This window comes from Mercenaria mercenaria, chromosome 17, assembly GCF_021730395.1.
Source record: "Mercenaria mercenaria strain notata chromosome 17, MADL_Memer_1, whole genome shotgun sequence".
Taxonomy (NCBI): domain Eukaryota; kingdom Metazoa; phylum Mollusca; class Bivalvia; order Venerida; family Veneridae; genus Mercenaria; species Mercenaria mercenaria.
Window position 1 is genome coordinate 23,618,656 of NC_069377.1, and position 19,893 is coordinate 23,638,548.

Here is a 19,893-nt window from a genome sequence, read left to right on the forward strand (position 1 = left end):
TACAAAATTCGTTCACTTTCACTTTGTCTCCCTGAATCATTTGATTTATAGCATCATTCATTTCTTTTTGCATAGGAGTTAATGGGTTTTCGAATATGCATTCCTTTAAAACAATATCTATGTTAAAACTTTCGGGAAGCTGGAAATTAATATCAGTTTCCTCTAAATTGATGTCTGCAATGACACGATCAAGTTCTTCGTCAAACTCATCATCCTCAATATCAATCATTTCTGAGTCTTCATCATCACCAATAACAAGAACATCTGGTCTTTCTTCGTCGGTCCTTCAAATACAAAAAAACATATGATTTGATCATTTTGAGAGGGGCATATAATTATATATACAATTATACACTTTATGAATGGCTTGACGGTCAATAATCAAAATCATTTAGTTTATACTAATTTGTTTTAGCTCGATTGTGATGGAAGCTTCAAGCTTATTGGAACCACTCTCGAGTCCGCTTCCTGGAAAAACCAGTACTGGTGTCATATGAGAAGTTATGGTCGTGACCCCAGTGGGGCTCGAACCCATGACCCCTGGATTGAGCGGCCGACACCTTAACCACTAGACCACCGCTCCACCGCCCGAGGTCTAAGTCATTTGAAATGTGATTAACTACATGACATCGAGATTAAGTTATCAAAGATATTTCTTATTCCTTAACCAAGCATACAGGTGCTGAATGTAGACCGGTCGTAAAACACAAGCACATTTTTTTTCTGTGCAAAATTCAAAACATGAAGAAGAAAAATTAGGAAAACACTTATTTCGGATGTCATGTAACAAAACATTAATATTGGAGATCAGTTTTTTACTATTGACTGGCAAGGCATTCAATAAATGTATATCATTACATGACATTTTATATAAAAAAGCCGGCCCATAGCTTACGCTAGTGACCCGTATATAGGTCAACACAAGTTTTCACTGAAGAAATGAAATGAGCCGCGCAATGAGAAAACCAACGTAGTGGCTTTGCGATCAGCATGATTCTATGCTGTTTGCTGACGATTTCTCTACTTGCAGTAGTCTTTGAAAGCGAACAGCATGGATCCTGACCAGACTGCACGGATGTTGGTTTTCTCATGGCACGGCTCAAACCTTTGAAAACTTGTAAATGATGTCATGTAGATAAAACACTTCATGATTGGCTTGTTGGTCAATAGTTAAAGAAAACGGATCACGGGCTATAACTTTGACTATTTACCGGCAAGCCATTCAGTAAATGTATAATGTATCAAAGTACGCTAAATTTGCATATGTAACGACGATTTACGATCATTTCCGTGCTAAAAGATGGTAGGGTTAGTATGCGCCGTCATAATAAAATTATCTTTTCTGTCTGTTTCAGGCTTCTTGATCGAGTTCTGGATGCCGATGGAAGAGAAGATATGACTATCTTATATGAATCGTACCGACTGGAAAGTATAGACAGTGGTTATGAAATTGAAATGGATAGGAGGTCCTTTGTCGATATTTTCCTAAAATTATTTCCAAATGCTATAAGAAAGAAGGTTCGACAAGGACAGTGTGTACAAAATGTGTATGAAGGCATCAAGCTTAAACCACTAGAACCTGTGCTTACTTCTACTGCTACGCACTCTTTCGAACAGTTAATAAGTATATTACCGTGTGATTTTGTAGTGAAAGAATATAGTGAAGAGCGTGTTCTATGCAACCTGGATACGTTCTTTAAATCAAATGGCAATACTGTACAGAAGAATGTCACTTTTCATAAAGATTTGATATTTTCTGTTAGTGTTGGACAACATGCAGTTGATCTTAAGCAGTTAGGTATTTCTAACAGATTTCTGCTCAACCAAAATAGTATAGACCTTGTGTGTCAAATTGTACGAAAAATTGAACTATGTCACGGGATTGAAATGAAAAAGACCGTCAAGTGTACTCGTTTTCATACGCTGGATGCTTGGAGAAACGAAAACAGTAATGAAACAACCAAGCGTATCAGATCGGTTCTGTGTTTAAGGGTTGCTAAGTTTACATCCAAGACGAACGTTTTGAGGATATGTCAGCATATGACCATGGAAGTAAAGACACCCGGAAAAGAAAATCTGCAGATAAACGATCCTTCAGGCAAAAACATTACAAAAGAGCAAGTGAAAAAATTAATACCCGGGGCTCCAGAAGAAATGGTGGATTTTTTAGTAGCCAGGCAAAGAATATATGTAAAACCCCGAAGGGCAGGCGATGGAGCCAACCTATAATGTCTAAATGCCTCCAGTTATACGCCAAGAGCCCTCATTTTTATAAGCAGTTAAGAGACTCTAAGCTGGTAGTTCTCCCTTCTCCTGGTGTGATCGTTTTGTACAAGAATCGGGTAAAACATGCAGTTGGATTTCAAGACGATATTTTCAGGTAAATAAAAATTCCGTTTCTGCTAGCGGTTACATACACTTCAAGACATTTCAGTTAGAAAGTTCAATCATTGTTTCATTTTTTTTTCACATTTGTAATTACTTCCCTTTAAATAAAGTCAAACTTGCTTAAGAGACCACTTGTATTAAGCAAAAGCCCGTGTAACAATACCATTTATTCTAAGCTTCAATTATGGTACATTTCATATAGATTTAACTTACTTAAATTAAAATACCATCTGTCTTATGAGACCACTATTTTGCTTTTCCTTAAGTGGTCTGTAAAACAAGTTTTACTGTATATACAGCTGTGTACATGAAAATTTTAATGACACTTCACGCATTTGAAAAACTGATATATTCTCCTTCTTTTGGTTTAATTGAAATGTATCCTTCCGTGTGCTTATTTCAAAGACCTGTGCTCTTGATTAAAGAGTCCCACTAATTTCAAGCTGTTTTTTATCACCTTTTTTTGGATTTTTTACGTGTCAGAAGTTTTAATAACATATTTAATCTAAAGAGATATAGAAACGTTGCCGAACTTTAAAAAAAAATCTATATAATTGTTGCCATTGCTATGGTTTTACTTAGTCTTCCTTATCTCGGGTCCGGGCTTTGTTCATGTTTTACGGATAAATGACGTTACTTCCGGTACCTTAATTAAGGACGTAGAAGTATATTTTTATGCCCCCGGCATCTACTGATGCGGGAGGCATGTAATGATTGTCCTGTCCGTCCGTCCGTACTAGGTTAACCAAATGGGACCGTTTCGTATAGCATCAATACCCCTTACTAGAATGACTCGATACTAATGCAGATGTAACCTGTGACCTTCCTCATCTTCAGACATCACCTGACCTCAGTTTGACCTTGAACTTGACCTCGTTTTGGACTTAGGTTGCTTTGTATCGACAAGGATGCCACCGGGGGCATCAAGCGTTTATTGAACGCAGCTTCTTGTTTTAAAATTTGTCTTTCTTCTTACAGATGGATGCACTGTGAAGCTAGACGTCTTGAAATACCAGAAGAAAGCTGGGATGGTGGAATTCTTGTGAATGAAATGGCAATACAAGAAGATATCCAAATTAATAAACATGGTGATATTATTGAACTCACAGGATTTTAAAACGTTTGACAGGAAGCAATGACATGTGGCATTCTAAGAAAGGGAAAAAAGGAAATTACACTTGGAAACCACGTGCTACAATTCATATTTCTAGGCAATAGCGGATTTCGTTTTCCGTTCGCTCATTTTATTTCTACAAATATCCAAGCGTATGAATTAGACACCCTTTTTTGGGAAGCCGTTTATCTTTTAAAAATGTATGGCTTTAATGTTTTATATGTATGCATGGACGGTGCACAAAGTAATCGTACGTTCATGCATATTAACATTGGGGAAAATGCCATATCTTTGATTGCACACAATCCTTGCGAACCCGAAAATCCAGTGATATTTTTAATGGACTCGTCTCATGTTTTTAAGAAAATTAGAAACAATGTGATAAAGAGTGGAATTCAAAAAGGTTGTACGCGACATCTTCAACTTCCCAATGGTGATATCATTAATTGGGAAATATGCCATTGGGCAGATGCATACACCTGGGATAAATCTAACGCTCTCCAGTTACACAGGAAATTGACAAACGAACACATCTACCCATCACCACAAAATGCGAAACCATCTCGCTGAACAGGCATTAAATACTGAAATGCTACATCTTATGCTACAATATCAGTTGTCTTTAGGTAATAAAGGTAGTATCTTAAATGGCGCAACTGAATTTCTGAAGAAAACTTAAAGACTGATTGAATTATTTCATGACACAAGACCAATACGACTGGTAACTGATGAACGTTTACAAGAGCTGAAATGCATCAGTGACTGGTTTGAAAACTGTACTGACGGTATAAGAAGTGGTCCCGGATCTTCTGCCGAGAAAGCACATAAACTTATATCGCAACAATGCTTAGAAGATATTCGGTCGTGTATAATAGGGTTTTGCGAATTGTGTTACAAGGTTTTGACTGGAAAAACCACGTACATTATTCCAGCTCTAATTAATTCAGACGCAGTCGAGAATCATTTCTGTCAAGAACGTAGTACCTACAATGGGGCAAACACAAATCCCAATGCACTTCAGTACCGGAACAATTTAAATTCTATAATTCTCGGCCAAAATATTGTTTCTCACAAGTGCAACACTGGAAAATCACTCAAGTCACCAGCATTGGCATATAGTCAAAGCAACAAAAAAACAGTTAAAAGAAAGAAAAGTGATTCCGCTGATAGCAATCCCCCAACATCAATAAAAGTCTTAAGAATGTAACGTATTATGAATATAATGCAAAAATGTAAGAACAATTTGTGGCTGTACATGCGAATGATAATTATATTGTACCTTTTGTGATGTCTACAACAGTTTAGGTTATTGTCCAGGTCCTGTGATTTCTGTGTAATAAATGCATGTATTTCATCAGGATGTGACAAGCATACGCTTGGGTGAAAGTTGACAATTCGTAATCCGTCCGGTTTTCTTACTCTTCCCATGGCGACACCAAGTTGACCAGGTTTAAAAATCTGTTGACAGTCGACCGTCACCCTGGATACATGTAACACATGTTTATATGATTAGTTGTTTATTTATTATATTGATTAGATCTTTTATAGCTAATCGATTTGGTAAATAAAATGATGATATAGATTACAGACATTCTAATAAAACTGCAGATAGACAATGCTACAGTTGTATGAATTTCAACTTTTTATTAGTTCCTTTATGTTTATATTATGATTATATATACTTTAGAATAAGATACAGACATAATATTGTTTACATTACCTGTCTAGCGTCATTCCTTGCGCCTTATGAATCGTTATTGCATACGCCAGCTTCAGTGGTACTTGCACTCTAGTAGCTACTGTCATGTTCTTATCAGGATTAAATACTGTAATACACAAAGACAATGATTGTAAACAAGAAATGTTGTATTCTCCTTCCATTCCGTTAGTGTTACAACTTATTCCTGTAAGAAACATCATCGGCACAACCGTAAAAAGATAACATTTATTTAAAGATGTGATATGATTTCATATACAACCTTACCCGCCTGACATAAAAAAACAAGCACGTAAATTCACAAGCACCCCCCGCCCCCCCCCCCCCCCCCCGTCAAAACACACATACAAAAATATGTAGAAAACGGCAGAAATTGGTGGTCTGTATGAAATGTATCGAAGTCGATACTTCTGTCATTGATAACTTATTGTAATCAAGTTAAAAAAAAAGTGTTTTTTCTTTTTTATTTATGAATTCAAGAGTATCGTTAGTAAAAATATATGAGAACAAGAGTGGCATACTGTCACAAGATATGCCCGTCATCAAACTTGGCCTAAAGTCAGAGGTCATTCCCCAAGAGCGTCTGGCGCGACTTGACCGAGATATTATGCCCACAAACATTGTCAGCAATTTTGATGAAGATCAGATAAAAACAGTTCGTCTTAGAAAGCGGACAAGGCTGAATTCGCCCGTTTCAAGAGATTCAAGGGCCATAATCCAAGATTTGGCTGATTATAGAATCTTGCCGCGATATTATACGCTCAGGAACTTTGTCACCATGTTTGATGAACATCGGATCGAAACTGTTTGACTTGGGGCGGATAAGGCTAAAATTGCAAATTTTTAGTAAATAAGGGCAATAAGTCGGGAGTTATTTATGCCCATAAACATTGTAAGTAAGTCTGATGAAGATCGATTGAGAGCGGGCATGCTTTTCGACGCCGACAAACCGCCCGCCACGGGTGTTCACATAATACGCCCCGTTCTTTCTGAGACGAGCGTTTTAAGAAGCACTTCTTTAAGCTGCACACGTCCAGTTTTATGCCAATTTGTACTAAAATTTAGAAAATTATTTCATTAGTAATGCAGTTGAAAGGACGCATATACCTTTAAAGGTACTCGTGTGCCTTCGTGGCTTAGTGGTTAAGGTCGCTGAATCCAAATCACATGCCCCTAATCGATGCGACTTCGAGTCTCACTCTTCATGCGAGGGCTTACTGGGTCTTCCTGTACCAACAAAACTGGAAAAGTCACCCTATGACCTAATATTTTGTCGGTGCGACGTCACCTTCCCCCTCCCCCACAAAAAAAAAATAGAGGCGCCTACTCGCTAACACATTTACGGCGGAAAATATATTCGCTCAAAAATCCATAAAATGCGAGTACATGTACTTAAAAAATGACTAGAGGTACAAACGTACTGACATGATTTTTGCAACATATCCAATAAAAATATTGTGCATAAGGTAGTAAACTGTTGCGATGCTTTTGAACAAATGCAGGAAAATCCTTTTTTCTTTCATTTCCCAAACCGTGGGTATTTTGCTTTTTTTTTTTAAATATTTGAAATACATTGCAACATGATATAAAATCAAAGCCTTAAGATGTCTGGTGGTTGCGGGTTTTGTTAGATTTATTTTCTGTTTAAATAGCAATCTATAAATATACATGAATGAAAAACAAATACAAATGTGCCTCATATCTAAGATGAACTCTGTCTGACCTAGCTTGTGATGTAACTATGGGCTTGAAAACCTATTCATTGGTAGATCTTATATAATCTTAAACAATCTATGAATGGATACAGATTGAATTAGAACTGCTTGATCATTGATAATCAATCCGCATTGTTCATGAATGGGACTATTTTATGTAGCACATGAACATCCTTTAATTGGATGTGATTTGGAATCAAATAAAGATGCTATATGATTGTCAGAATTACACTTAACTTTTGTAGCGGGTAAACCCGCAACCAATTATGTAATATTAATGTTCTTTTGCAGGCATACCCCTTTAATATCTACACTTTGCCTTTACCTTCATTTGACTTATTTATGTGTACATATCAATAGGTTCTTAAATTAATCATTTACCTGTGAAAGATACTTTCTCAAGTTTTGTTGTACAGCTGATGGAAGGGAAGTGGACTACGGGACAACCTTCTTCAAAATCCACAACTTTGCCTTGGAGTCCGTTGACAAGTGTGTTGCTGAGATTCCTGATTAAAATTACAGGGCATCCTTCTTTCAACCATAAACGCGGTGGCGCATTACTTTTAATGAGGACGCGTATGTCACCAGAATCCTCTGAAACTAATTCTCGAATTTGTCCAGGACATTTAAGAATTTCACGTCTATTATATACGTTGACTAAATCATTATTGGAAAATAACACTACACTACTGTCTGAGCCAACAGGAAAAGGTCTTTCTAATGTCTTGATAAATGAAATTGTTTCAGGGGAAACAGTGCCCTTGGACACTTCATGAATTGCTTTGATAAAACATTCATTGTCTTGTCTAACTACTTCTGTTAAAACCACTTTGTGTGACAGCACCTTTTCAAACAGAGGGCTTGTAAAGCACATGGCGCCCTCATCTTTGTACTCCTTATTTGGCACTGGTGCCAACTGGAAGAAATCTCCTGAAACAATAACCTGAATGCCACCAAAAAGTCTGGACGGATCTTTGATCGAACATATCGCACCTAACTGCTCAAACAGCTTTGCACTAAGCATCGAAATTTCATCTATAATCAAAACATCTGCCGATACTATACATTGAAGCGTTTGGCTGTATTTGGGTGAATGTTTTATTAAATTACAAATCTCTTTTGAAGTATATCTTCCATCTTCCAAGCCTGCCCACCTATGTATCGTTTGTGCATGGAGGCCAAAATTAGTACATGCAATGCCGGTAGTACATGTTAGGAAGACGGTTTTACCCTGTGCTTTGAGCTCGTGATAAATATTGTTAATTACATACGACTTCCCGGTACCTGCGGAGCCAACTAACATAAAATTATGCCCTGACAATGCCGTTTGCATGGCTTCTCGTTGCTTTTTGATAATTAGGCCCGTCATTGTTGATTGCTACGCTCAATATTATTGTTATTGCGCAATTTAAAATGGTTCCCGCATTTTACTTTAGTATACGTAATACGCCGGGAACCATTATTGCGGAACAGTACGTCATATGTTTTTTTACTTTCGTTTTCAACAAAATGGCCGATCGTCACAGTTATTTTGAAGTGTCAAACAAGTTTGTGTCTTGGGGTTAAAATGTAAGTTATTTTAGGCTGTAAACTAGGTAGAATAGGATTGTTTACTGTTTTCTAAATGCCCGATGTGTAAACGGCAGCAGGGTAGCTTGCATTGGTACTGAACTGCACATTTCGGTTGTTCCACAGCGTGTCCTAGTAAACCTCCATAGCGTTACGACAAGACCGGTACCTTTTTTTTTCAATTTTTTTTTTTCGTTTTAGATATAAATAGTGGTTTTTGACAATATTTTTTTTTTTGCTGGGGCGGCACCTGTATGGGCACCAAGACTGGACGGGCACCTGTGTAGATTATATGTCATGAAACGATGAAGTGATCTTTAACCTGTATATAGTACTCTAAAACTGGCCTTTACGGATTATCCGGACAATGAATTCATAAACATATTATTTCTTTTTCAGAGAATCAGTCATTGTGAGAAATTTTGATTACACTTAAGAGCTGCCAGAGCTAAAACAGCTAATAAAGAAGCTTTTGACAACTTCTTCTCATGATCTGCTTAATTGATCTTCACATTGAATTGTGTGAGTTATGAATTTTGCTAGAAACGGTATCATAAATTCTCTTTCTTATAAATCTGTAAGAACCAGCTGAAAACACAAATATTAAACATTCCTATGATTATTATTTTAGGTCATTTGACCATATAATTCTATTTTCATTTACAAGTTCGTGAAGCATATATTAAAAAATAAGTATCTATATTAATCATTTTAACAGATGGTTTCAAATACATTTCAGCTGAAGGGAGCAAATAATTTAATAACCAATTACATTAAAGAAAGTGAACAATTAAAAGTTACTTAACTACCTTGAATTTCAAAAGCAGTTTACTGAGCTGTAAATTCATTTTTCAGAAAAATATTGCATATTAAATTTGGTAACTCTTTTTGTTTTCAGCAACCTGTGTGCTACATTGTATGACTTTGGGCAAATAAAGATTCTGTAATCAGTGTTATAACTTTCATTAAACAGTATGATGTTTATGATAATATTATAAATTACTTTACATATATTTTTGTCAAGCCCGCTTGCGGAAGCGAAAACATAGTTGTCCAAATGGCTGTTCAGTGTATGTGCGTTCGTCCGTTCCTCCGGATTTGTTTGTGCGGCCCATAACTTTGACATGCATGGAGAAATTATGTTTATATTTGGCATGAATGTTAACCCCAGTGAGACAGAATGTCAAGCACAAACCTCAGATTTCTATCTCAAAGGTCAATGTCACAGTTGGAGGTCAAAGGTCATGTCAGATATTGTCCGGCCTATAACTTTGACATGCATTGAGAAATCTTATTTATATTTGGCATGGATTTTTAACTCACTGAGAGGGAGTGTCATGTGCAAAACCTAGGTTCCAGCATGGATGTTTAACTCAATGAGACGGAGTGTCATGTGCAGAAACCACCCAGGTTCCTATCCCAAAGGTCAAGGTCACAGGGTCAAAGGGCATGTTCGACCTGTTGCCCATGGGCATCTAGATAAGGAGGCTTATTGCACTGCAAATCTAGGTTATCCATGCAGAGTTCTGGTTGCCATTGCAGCCAAAAAGGAAACACTTTAAAAATCTTCTCCACAGAAACTGCCGGTCTGATTTTAAATTCTTTTTCTCTAAAGATTTGATATTTGGCATGAGATATAAGGGTTTGACTCTCTACCATAATTGTCCAAGTTATTGCTCTAAGGTCAAAAATGACCACGCCCCTGTGTGTGACATGTACTTCCTATAGGCTTAAGTTATATATAAGAAATTTTGAAAACGTTCTTCTCTGAATCAATAACAGATAGAGCCTTGATATTTGGAGTGTGATATCAGAATTGTACTGTCTACCGTAATTGTTCAAATTATGGCCCTAGGTTCAAAAATGTATGTGACATGTATATAATATAGGCTAACATAGAAGAAGCCCAACTCTGCACTTGTAATATTATACAAACACTTGAAGTCTTGTACACAGGTGAGCGCTTTAGGGTCAGTGACACTCTTGTTTTCTGGTAATTATTTTTGCAACTACTGAATGATACATACACTTCCAGTATTTGCAATTAACTGTTTTAATTAAACAAATATTAAAATGATAATGTGCACATCAGTTAATGTTTTTACTTTTTATTTCAGAGATGAATCGGTGTTACAGAAATGGATAACTTACAGAAATAAACAACTTCAGGCTTTCACAGAAACCACACATTGTTTGTGACTATGAAAATGTTTACCTTCATAAGGCCTAATACAATTCTTTGTTTCCGGTAACATGCTCAACAAAATTAGGGTAGGTAGGTCGGAAATGGTTTTTTTTTTTTTTGGAATTTTTTGTTATTAAGGGAGACTTTTCAGAAAATATTTTTGTGTCAAAAATGAATACAAACAAGGGGGTTATGTCTTTAGAGCATCAGTAAGTTGATTTTTTAACATCACTGAGCATGTTTAAAGCATAAAAAGTTTTGCAATTTTTTGCTTAAAAGTTGAAAAATTTCTCCAAGGCCATAAAAACATTTAGGGTCGGCCCAAACATTTAGGGTAGGTCGGGATACCGAAAACAAACAATTTTTTTACGTCTAGTGGAACTCATACCACAAAGAAAAAAACTTTATTTATCTTATTTCTTATAACAAGTCCTCAAAGACATACCCAATTAAACTACAACAGGAAAGCGAACAAAGTTGATTCAGGATTTAAAATGGAAAAAAAATTGAGTGAAAACAGTGGACAAAAGGAATTTAATTACAAGGATTTGAATTAGTGTGTCAAGGAGTGATTTGTTTTTAATTCATAACATGAGTTATTGACAATGCTCTAAAATATAAATAGAATGTGTGAATACAGGCTCTCATTAAAAAGCTATTGTATAATATTACTTGACTTATCAAATATCATTTTGTCAATTTTATCACGGTACTTATCACTGATAATAACTCTTTACAATGTTTCAAGTACTCATCATCTTCAGCTATTTTGAAAGAATTACAGGGTTTATATTATATCAAATGTGTTGTTATTAGTCCCCTTACTTTTGAAAGTGAGTTTTCTTAATACATATAGGATTCTGCTGTATCCGTCTGTCGGCCAGTCCAGTAAACATTAACAAAACAAAAAATGTCTAAGAAATGAAATAAAAAATAATAATAACAAAACAAGTTAAAAGTTTGAAAACATTTTATTTGTTTTGTTAATGATTGCTTTTAATTCATTTTAGGAAGACATTTTCATGAACATTTTCACTTTAAGTGATATAAACAAAACTCCATTTTGTACATGCCTTTATTATATTAAATTTATAAATATATCTGTTTACTATCCATGATGGTTTGTTTTTATTTTCTTTCTTTATTTCTTCATATCAATTAATTAACAAACAAAAGAAAGTCCTTATTTATATTTTGTATGCAATAAATCTGGAAAACTGTTTAATGGATTTACTAACTTAGAAAGGCAGCGCTTTTGATAAGCCATACCTACCGCCGCTTAACAAATTACTTTGGCAGGTGTCCTTGAAAGCTTGGTTGATTGGTAAGAAGTCGGTTTCAGCCATGATAGTATGAAGTATACTAATGGTCGAAAATAAGGATAACGAGTGATTTATTATTGATGCAATATGTTATCACAGAATGATGTCAGAGTAAAATTATAAAGTATGTAAAATCTCTTCATATATACATTGTACATGTAGATAACTTGTTGCCTGTAAAAAAATCCACATTCCAAATGTTTGGCCATTAGGCATTCCATTGGCCGTCAAGATAAAGATAGTTTCAAATGATGGAAAAAGTAAATGATCGGTGTTATAAAAATATAATATATTTCGGGGCGTAACAGCTTAAACAAAAATGAATAATATTATAAATAACCAAGTGGTGTCAGCAACAAATACAAATTAGACTTTTAATGAGTATTTAACTAGTTTACTTCGGAAAACCTCTTCTGCATCTTTATATCAGGAAATAAGATATTACATATTTTACAACATGCGATGCATCAAGAGCCAATACGTGATTTAAAAGTTCGTTGTTCCGTTCAAGGGAAACCAGTCATCTCTGTTGACCTTAAATGATACTTAAGATTCAGTATAACCAATATACAAATAAGTTCCTCAATATACTTCTTATATATCGAGAACAATTCACTAAATTTGGACTTTTTCTTTCGAAAAATTCGTGATCATTAACTGGAAGTAAGGGCTTTTAAACACAATGCATCTCAAGGGCTGGTGTCCTATCCGTATTTCAAATGTCCTTATGACTAATTATCTTTAACAATGACAAATAGTACGACAAGGAAGATAAGTGTGGTATTCTAAGGAGAAGAAAATTGAACAATTAAATATACTTAAAAATCGCGTCACGCGGCACTTGAATAAAATGAAAGACAATGCAGTATGTATTTACAGCAAGTCGTCTAGTTTCAGCCACTTATTTCAAACGTGAATTGCAACAGGAAGTAAATGGTAACGTATTTAAGTATGGTGTTTTACACCACAAGATGGGTCAAGTGTTTATTTTTTGTTTTGTTTTTTGTTTTGGATTTTACGTCGCACCGACACATGATAGGTCATATGGCGACTCAAATGTTTAAGTGATGTGTTTCAGTCTCATATTGTTTATGTATGTTTGTTAGATTATTGAGTTTCAATGTATAATAGGCAGAAAACAAAATATATTTGATACCTTGTTACTAATATTGTAAACCTTTCCTGTCTTATTTTTCATTTTATAAAACTACACAGCGCCAAGGGCTTGGATTGTTTAATTATGTCTATTTTGAAAAGTTAAAATTGTTATGTAAGATCTTGTTGTACCCTTGGATTTGTGTTTTGAGCGAATTTTGGCTAAAGTCACATGAACTCCTTTCATATTTTTGTCAGGTCCTGTTCTAACCGATCGTACAAACTATTTTCCGATACTATCTATCTTCCGATACTGACCAGCCCTTTACAGGGACGTAGACACTTTCGTGCGCGTCAAGCCCCAAAAACTGTTAGTAGAAAATAAAAGAAAATCGAGCCAAATAAAAGGAAAAGAAACATTTGTTAGTGATTAAATAAATAAAAACAGGGAAGATTATGGTGAAGTATGTTCAATGTTGCAAACAGCGGTATTGAACTGCTCAAGGGTTGGAAGCAAGGGAATGTCATGTGGAAGATTATTCCACAGGACTATAGTCCTGGGGAAAAAGGAATATTCGAGGTAGTCAGTGGTAACAGAGATAACCCTGTAAGACAGCTAATGATAATGGCGTTATTGCCTTGTTAAGGGGATGAGATAATCTTCTACGGGGAATGCAACCATTTGATTTGAGATTTTATACATAAGAGAGAGTCAAGGCGCCGGAGATCTAGCCTGCGCCATTGTAGACTTTATAGCTTATCAGTGACACTGGAGTTGCGGCCAAAGTCAGACATAGCCCAACGTGCTGCCCGTCTTTGGACCGCTTCTATTTTGGTCTATTTGGGTTTGTGTGTATGGAGACAAGACTTCGGAACTATATTCCAGCTGTAGTCTGACGAGGGTCTGATATGCCATGGGGTTTGATTTGCCTATTTGGTTGACCTATTTATATGGGCGTCCCACGACAGATCGTTTGAGATATCCACGACAAGGTATTCTGTTGAGGCGACAGATTTTAGTAATGTATTATGCAGGTGGTATTGTGAGGAAATAGAATATTTCCTTCTTTTGACGCGGATAACTAGACACTTGGAAGAATTGAATTCCATATCCAAGTCCAGCTGACACTTTTCGAGTGTTTTAAGGCCGTTTTTGAGGGTATTTGATTGTCTGACAGGTAAGAGACATGTATATTGCAGTGTCATCTGCGAATAAACGCACGTTAGACTGCGGAATTCCAGGAGAGACAGGTATGGGCTCTGAGCTTGTACCGTTTACGATTGTTGTCCAGGAAGCTCTTAGTCCATTTAAAGGTTTCACCACGTATACCATAGTTATGCATTTTAAACAGGACTTTCTCATGGCTTACTTTATCAAGTTTTGCTGAAAACCTAATATTATCAGGTCAACCTGCTGTTTGTTTTACACTGATTTGACAAGGTCATTTACAAGCATAATTAGTTGTGCCACACAGGATCTTTCGCGGAAACCATGTAAGAGATGGTACAGAATGCCAAGGTTTGCAATGTGTTTTGTAATTGATGAGGACACTATATCCTACATGGTTTTGCAAAGTACGCATGTAAGAAATATGGGCCTATAGTTGGCTAGGTCTGAACTGTCGCCCTTCTTGTATATGGGGGTTATATTTGCATACTATTATAAATGCCACAGTTTAGACGATTTTAATTTACATTCACAGAAGATTCAACGGATACACATTTGTTGGTTTCAATGCTTGTGGCAGTATGCAATGAAATATAAAAAAGGCAGTTTCACATTTTTCTAAGTAACGTGATCCCAGCCCGAAATATCAATTTATATGCATATGACACAAACCGTAACGAATCGTGCCACAATGTGTATAGCTCATAAGATTCTGACTCATAACAATACCGGGAAGCTAAAACTATATTGTATAAAGAAAAGGGGGATCAAAATGTTTTGTGTCTCCCTTTGTTTCAGCAGTAAAGAGATAGTAGTATTTTAATGTGCGTCGGCATCTTTCCGCGTCCGCACCTTAGTTAAAGTTTTGATACACTTTCTCTTTATCTCTGTAATTACTTGATGGATTTGTTTCAAACTTAAAATAGTTATTCCTCATCATCACCTACATCATATGGCACAAGGGCCATAACTCCTACACTATTTTTTCATGAATTATCCTCCCTTTTACATAGAATTTCATGTTAAAGTTTTGATGCACTTTCACTCTTTCTCAGTTATTACTAAATGGAATTGATTCAAAAAGTACAAATACAAATAGTTGTTCCACATCATCACTAACATCATATGACACAAGGTCCATAACTCTAGCAGCAATATTTCATTAATTATTCCTCTTTTTTACTTAGGATATAAGGTTAATTTCGATGCATTTTACTATATCTCTGTTATTACAGAGAGGATTTGATTCGAACTTAAAGTAGTTGTTCCACATCATCACTCACATCATATGACACAAGGACTATAACTCTAGCACCAGTAATTCATGAATTATCTCCCCTTTTTAAAAGTTAAAGTTTTGGTGCACTTTCACTCTGTCTCAGTTATTACTAAATGCATTTGATTCAAACTTAAAGTAGTTGTTCCACATTATCACCCACATCATATGACACAAGGTGCATCACTCTTGTACCAATATTGCATGTATTATGCCCCTTATTTGCTTAGAATTATGCTTATTTAATGTTTTGATACATATTATCTCTCTTATTTCTTAATACTTTTAACACAGACTCAAGCTATTGGCCAATATCTTCATCCAAATTGGAATATTTATACACTCCAGTGACAGCTCCATGGAGTTTCCTCAGATGTGCCCAGTTTAAATATCCAGCATCAAATAGTCGAGCGCGCTGTCTCCTATGACAGCTCTTGTTGATGTCTTTTCGATTACATTTTTGTGTCCACCGAGAGGCATATATAGTGTTTGAAGTATTGTGTACTTGACTCGTACAGTTAAAATTAAAATGAAACTTGGTATACATTATCAAAATGAAGTGTTATGTCTGAAAATTAGTTTTTAGCTTATCAGAGCATGTAGTGTTAGGATCACTGGATGTCAGTCCATAATTTCTTTAAAAAAAAACATCATTCTCTTGAAACCACTACGCCAATTTCAATTAAACTTCACAGGAATGTTCCTTGTGTGGTTCCTGTTCAGATTCCTTTAAATCATGCTGAATTCTGGTTCCTATGGCAACCGAAAGGAATAACCTCAGGAATCAAAGGCCCGATATTGAAATAATTTTACAGAAGTGTTCCTTTGGTGACTCTCTACCGACTTCAGATCATTTTGGTTCTATAAAGAGGGTAAGACTGGTTTTCCTATATGTCTTTATGGAAAAAAATTAAAATCTTATCCCTTTTCCTCTCAAATTGCTGGTTCGATATTAAAATAATTTGACAACAGTGTTCCTTAACCATGTACCAGATTTCTTCAAGCAAAGTTGGTTTGTTAAAAAACATGGCTGCTTAGGGATGGTGTTAGTTTTCTGTGTATGACTAAGGACAATTTTAAAAACCTTCCCGTCTGCTTTTTTTTTTCTTTTTTTTTTTTTGTTAAGTTTTTTTTTATATTGTCTCTCTTAGTATCATATGTTATCCCCTACACACACCATACCTGTCCATATCTATTTGGTGGAAACTTTTACAACCATCTTATCAGAAAAGGGTCTCGCCCTATTTCAAAACAAATTGACAAATATTTCCCTTGCATGACCATCTACCAAAACTGTTCAAGCAAGCAGTGTATTTCAGGTGAGCAATCTAGGACCAGTATGGTCCTCTTGTTTTTATTTGAACCCCACAGACTCCATATGACACCAACACATTTGTCTTACTATAGTTTACCTATAGAAGTTTCTTTTTAATATCTCAAACCAAACTTGAGTAATTGAGTAGAAATAATGGATGCTTTTAAAAAACAATGCATAAAAAATCAATCTGTTACCATGGTAACAAGTCAGTAGATTTGTAACCATGACAAGTTCTAAACTTACAAAATAAGATAAAATAGATATAAAAAAATTAACATTTCTTGATGATTTTTCTCCCTTTATATTTTTTTCTTCAAGCGTTATAATGGGTATTAAATGACAAAATGAATTGCACACTGTATTAGCAATGAATGATCAGGTAAAGTTCTAATTTAAGTAAATAATAACTTCAATATGGCACTTTTTTAAGCATACCCCTTCATAAACACACCTGGACGCATGTTTATATAAATCAGTTGTTTTTTTTTAAATACTGACTTTATTCAGATATTTGGCAACTAAATCAAGAAAATAGACATATTGTATAATCTAATGAACAAATACATTTAAAAACAAAGTTGGATCGGGGGCCCAAAACATTACCCCTTATCATACATGGTCCTTTGTCTACAATTTATAATTCAAATTTAAAAGAGCAGTCTGACAAGTACTGCCCTGCAAACTGCAGACTAGAATGCATTTCACAGTTCGAAGGTCATGGCTTTGGAATCGAATGGCACACTGCAGAGTAGTCAACAGTTGGCGGTTCGAACTACAAACTCCAAATTGGTCTGCAGTTCATGGCTCAAGTTGAAAGTACAAGGACTTGAACTATTATAATTTTAGTACTTAGTAAGTGGTTGCTAAATAGGGGTTGTGGGTCTGCACTTCCTTCCCGTCCATTAGAGTTGGAATATGCCGGCTAGTCTGGGTTTTCATTTTACGATTCGAATTGCGAAATGCAAGCTGGTCTGCAGTTCGCAATTCGCAGTTTACGATTCGAAATACGAGCTGCAAACTGGTCTGCAGTTCACAATGCAAATGAAAGTATATTGGAACGTTATATAAGTGGTTGCTAAATAGAGGTAATGAACCTGCGATTTCCCGTAATATTTGCGCACTGTCGGCCAGTCTGCAGTTCACTGTTTACAATTCAAATTGCGAACTGCAAACTGGTCTGCAGTTTACGATTTAAAATGTGACTATTATAGGAGCGTTACTCTTATTAGTACTTAGTTAGTGGTTCCTAAATAGGTTATGGGTTTACACTCCCTCCCCCTGCATCAGAATTGGACTGCCGGCTAGTTCGCGATTCGCATTTTCCGTTTCACGATTTGAATTGCGAACTGCAAACTGGTCTGCAGTTCACAATGCAAAATAAAAGTATATTAGAACGTTACTTTTATAATTCTGCACTTTATAAGTGGTTGCTAAATAGAGGTAATGAACCTGCAATTTCCCCTAAGAATTGCACACTGTTGACCAGTCTGCAGTTTACAACGCGAACTGCAAACTGGTCTGCAGTTCACGATTCAAAATGTAAGTATTAGGAGCGTTACTCTTATAATTTTAGTACTAAGTTTGCGGTTGCTGAATAAAGGTTATGGGTTTGCACTTCCCCCACCCCACCCTCCATCAGAATTTGAAACCGCCGGCTAGTCTGCGATTCGCACTTTCCGTTTCGAATTGCAAACTGGAAACTGGTCTGCAGTTCGCAGTTCACGATTCGAATTGTGAACTGCAAACTGGTCTGCAATTTGCAATTCAAAATAAAAGTATATAGGAACGTTCTTGTTCTGATTTTAGTACTAAAAAGTGGTGGTTAAATAGAGATTTAAAGTTATAACCTGACAGTTCGCGATTCATATTTCAAACTATTGTCTGTCAGCATTTCCCTAGTCGAACTTTGAATTGAAGAGTAGTATGCTGTTCACTGTTCGCCGGGCACCGTTCAAGAATCGCAAAAATATATGGATAAAGTTCAAGCTTTTTTATAGGTTAAAGAGTCAATAATATTTATTTCAAAATAATCAAAATCTGATTAAATAAAATGCCGAAAATAATCCTAGTGGAATGTGCCAACGATATGAAAATCTACATTATATGCTGGTCATTGCCTTCAGGTTGTAAAGACCCGCGCTTAAGAATTTAACAATAATTTGTGACAACCCGGACAGTAAGACAGTCGGAAAACAATGCATCTCCCTTGAATTGTCAGTGGAGACTAATAGTAAGAGGACCTTGATGGCCCTAAAGCACTCATCATAGTTTCACAATGAAAAGGGTAGCATGTGTGTCAGAGAGTCATGAAGGAGTCATTTCTGTACTTTGTTCTTTGGCCTGTAGATTCAGAGGAATTATACCATATAGCCAGAAAGGGAAATATAGCCATGTCTTTCACTAGTAAAGATGGCTTTAGTAATTTTGGTAAAGGTTCATTAAAGGAAATACCTTTGAAATGATTTTAAAATTTAGACACTTTCTGATGTTTCTGCCTATGTATGTATATAGGGAAATGCTACCACAGACTCTGAAGGCCATGCTTTGTACGAATTGGACTAATTTACAATTCTTGGTTAATGGTAATCTAACGAACCATGTCTGTATAAAATTATTTACAATCTGGCCATCAGACGAGGAGATCTTTCAAGTTACCGTTATGTACATACAGGAAAAAGTGATCGCGCCCTCTATCGGCCATGTTTTTGCGAATCAAAGAAACTTAACAGTACCGATAGAGGGTCAAAATTAGCAAACATTTTATTTGAAGACTTTTTTTCTTGCGGTAGACTTTACATTGAAATATGTAAATTACATGTCACAGGGCTAACATATATCAACTCCCGGTGTAGGTTCATTAACCAGGTTTTCAACGAAAACCTGAGCTATTAGATTGGGGTAGATGTCGGTCGGGCGGCGGCGGCGGCGGCGGCGGTGGCGGCGTCAAACTGGTGTTTCCGGTCAATAACTTTTGTTTCGGTAAAGCTATTTGAATAAAACTTGGTATGTTTGTAGCTTATATCAAG

General features: G+C 35.9%; 3 protein-coding genes and 1 long non-coding RNA gene across 4 annotated transcripts in view; 3 read left to right on the forward strand and 1 right to left on the reverse strand.

The window, feature by feature from the left end:
- The window catches only part of LOC123536870 (uncharacterized), a 95,552-nt gene that overhangs the window by 58,455 nt on the left and 17,204 nt on the right, over positions 1 to 19,893 (forward strand). The window lies entirely within an intron of this gene.
- On the forward strand, positions 1,383 to 4,997 carry LOC123537566 (uncharacterized). Its single transcript, XM_053529266.1, has 2 exons — positions 1,383 to 2,380; positions 3,367 to 4,997. Exons 1-2 carry the CDS (start codon positions 2,031 to 2,033, stop codon positions 3,503 to 3,505), a joined length of 489 nt encoding a protein of 162 aa, XP_053385241.1. The 5' UTR covers positions 1,383 to 2,030; the 3' UTR covers positions 3,506 to 4,997.
- Positions 5,219 to 8,311, reverse strand: LOC123537568 (ATP-dependent DNA helicase PIF1-like). The gene is made up of 2 exons (XM_045321384.2): positions 7,316 to 8,311; positions 5,219 to 5,328 (listed from the first exon to the last, which is right to left on the reverse strand). Exons 1-2 carry the CDS (start codon positions 8,301 to 8,303, stop codon positions 5,219 to 5,221), a joined length of 1,098 nt encoding a protein of 365 aa, XP_045177319.2. The 5' UTR covers positions 8,304 to 8,311.
- Positions 8,409 to 11,801, forward strand: LOC123537569 (uncharacterized). The gene is made up of 4 exons (XR_006683563.2): positions 8,409 to 8,503; positions 8,903 to 9,025; positions 9,402 to 9,475; positions 10,621 to 11,801. It is a non-coding gene; the product is annotated as an uncharacterized LOC123537569 (long non-coding RNA).

Bases quoted from the DNA above. Each gene is read 5' to 3' on its own strand.
- LOC123537566 (XM_053529266.1), top strand. From the start codon at position 2,031: ATGTCAGCATATGACCATGGAAGTAAAGACACCCGGAAAAGAAAATCT. The intron at 2,381-3,366 runs GTAAATAAAAAT...TTCTTCTTACAG, and splicing joins TTTCAAGACGATATTTTCAG to ATGGATGCACTGTGAAGCTA.
- LOC123537568 (XM_045321384.2), bottom strand. From the start codon at position 8,303: ATGACGGGCCTAATTATCAAAAAGCAACGAGAAGCCATGCAAACGGCA. The intron at 5,329-7,315 runs GTAAATGATTAA...TGTGTATTACAG, and splicing joins TGAGAAAGTATCTTTCACAG to TATTTAATCCTGATAAGAAC.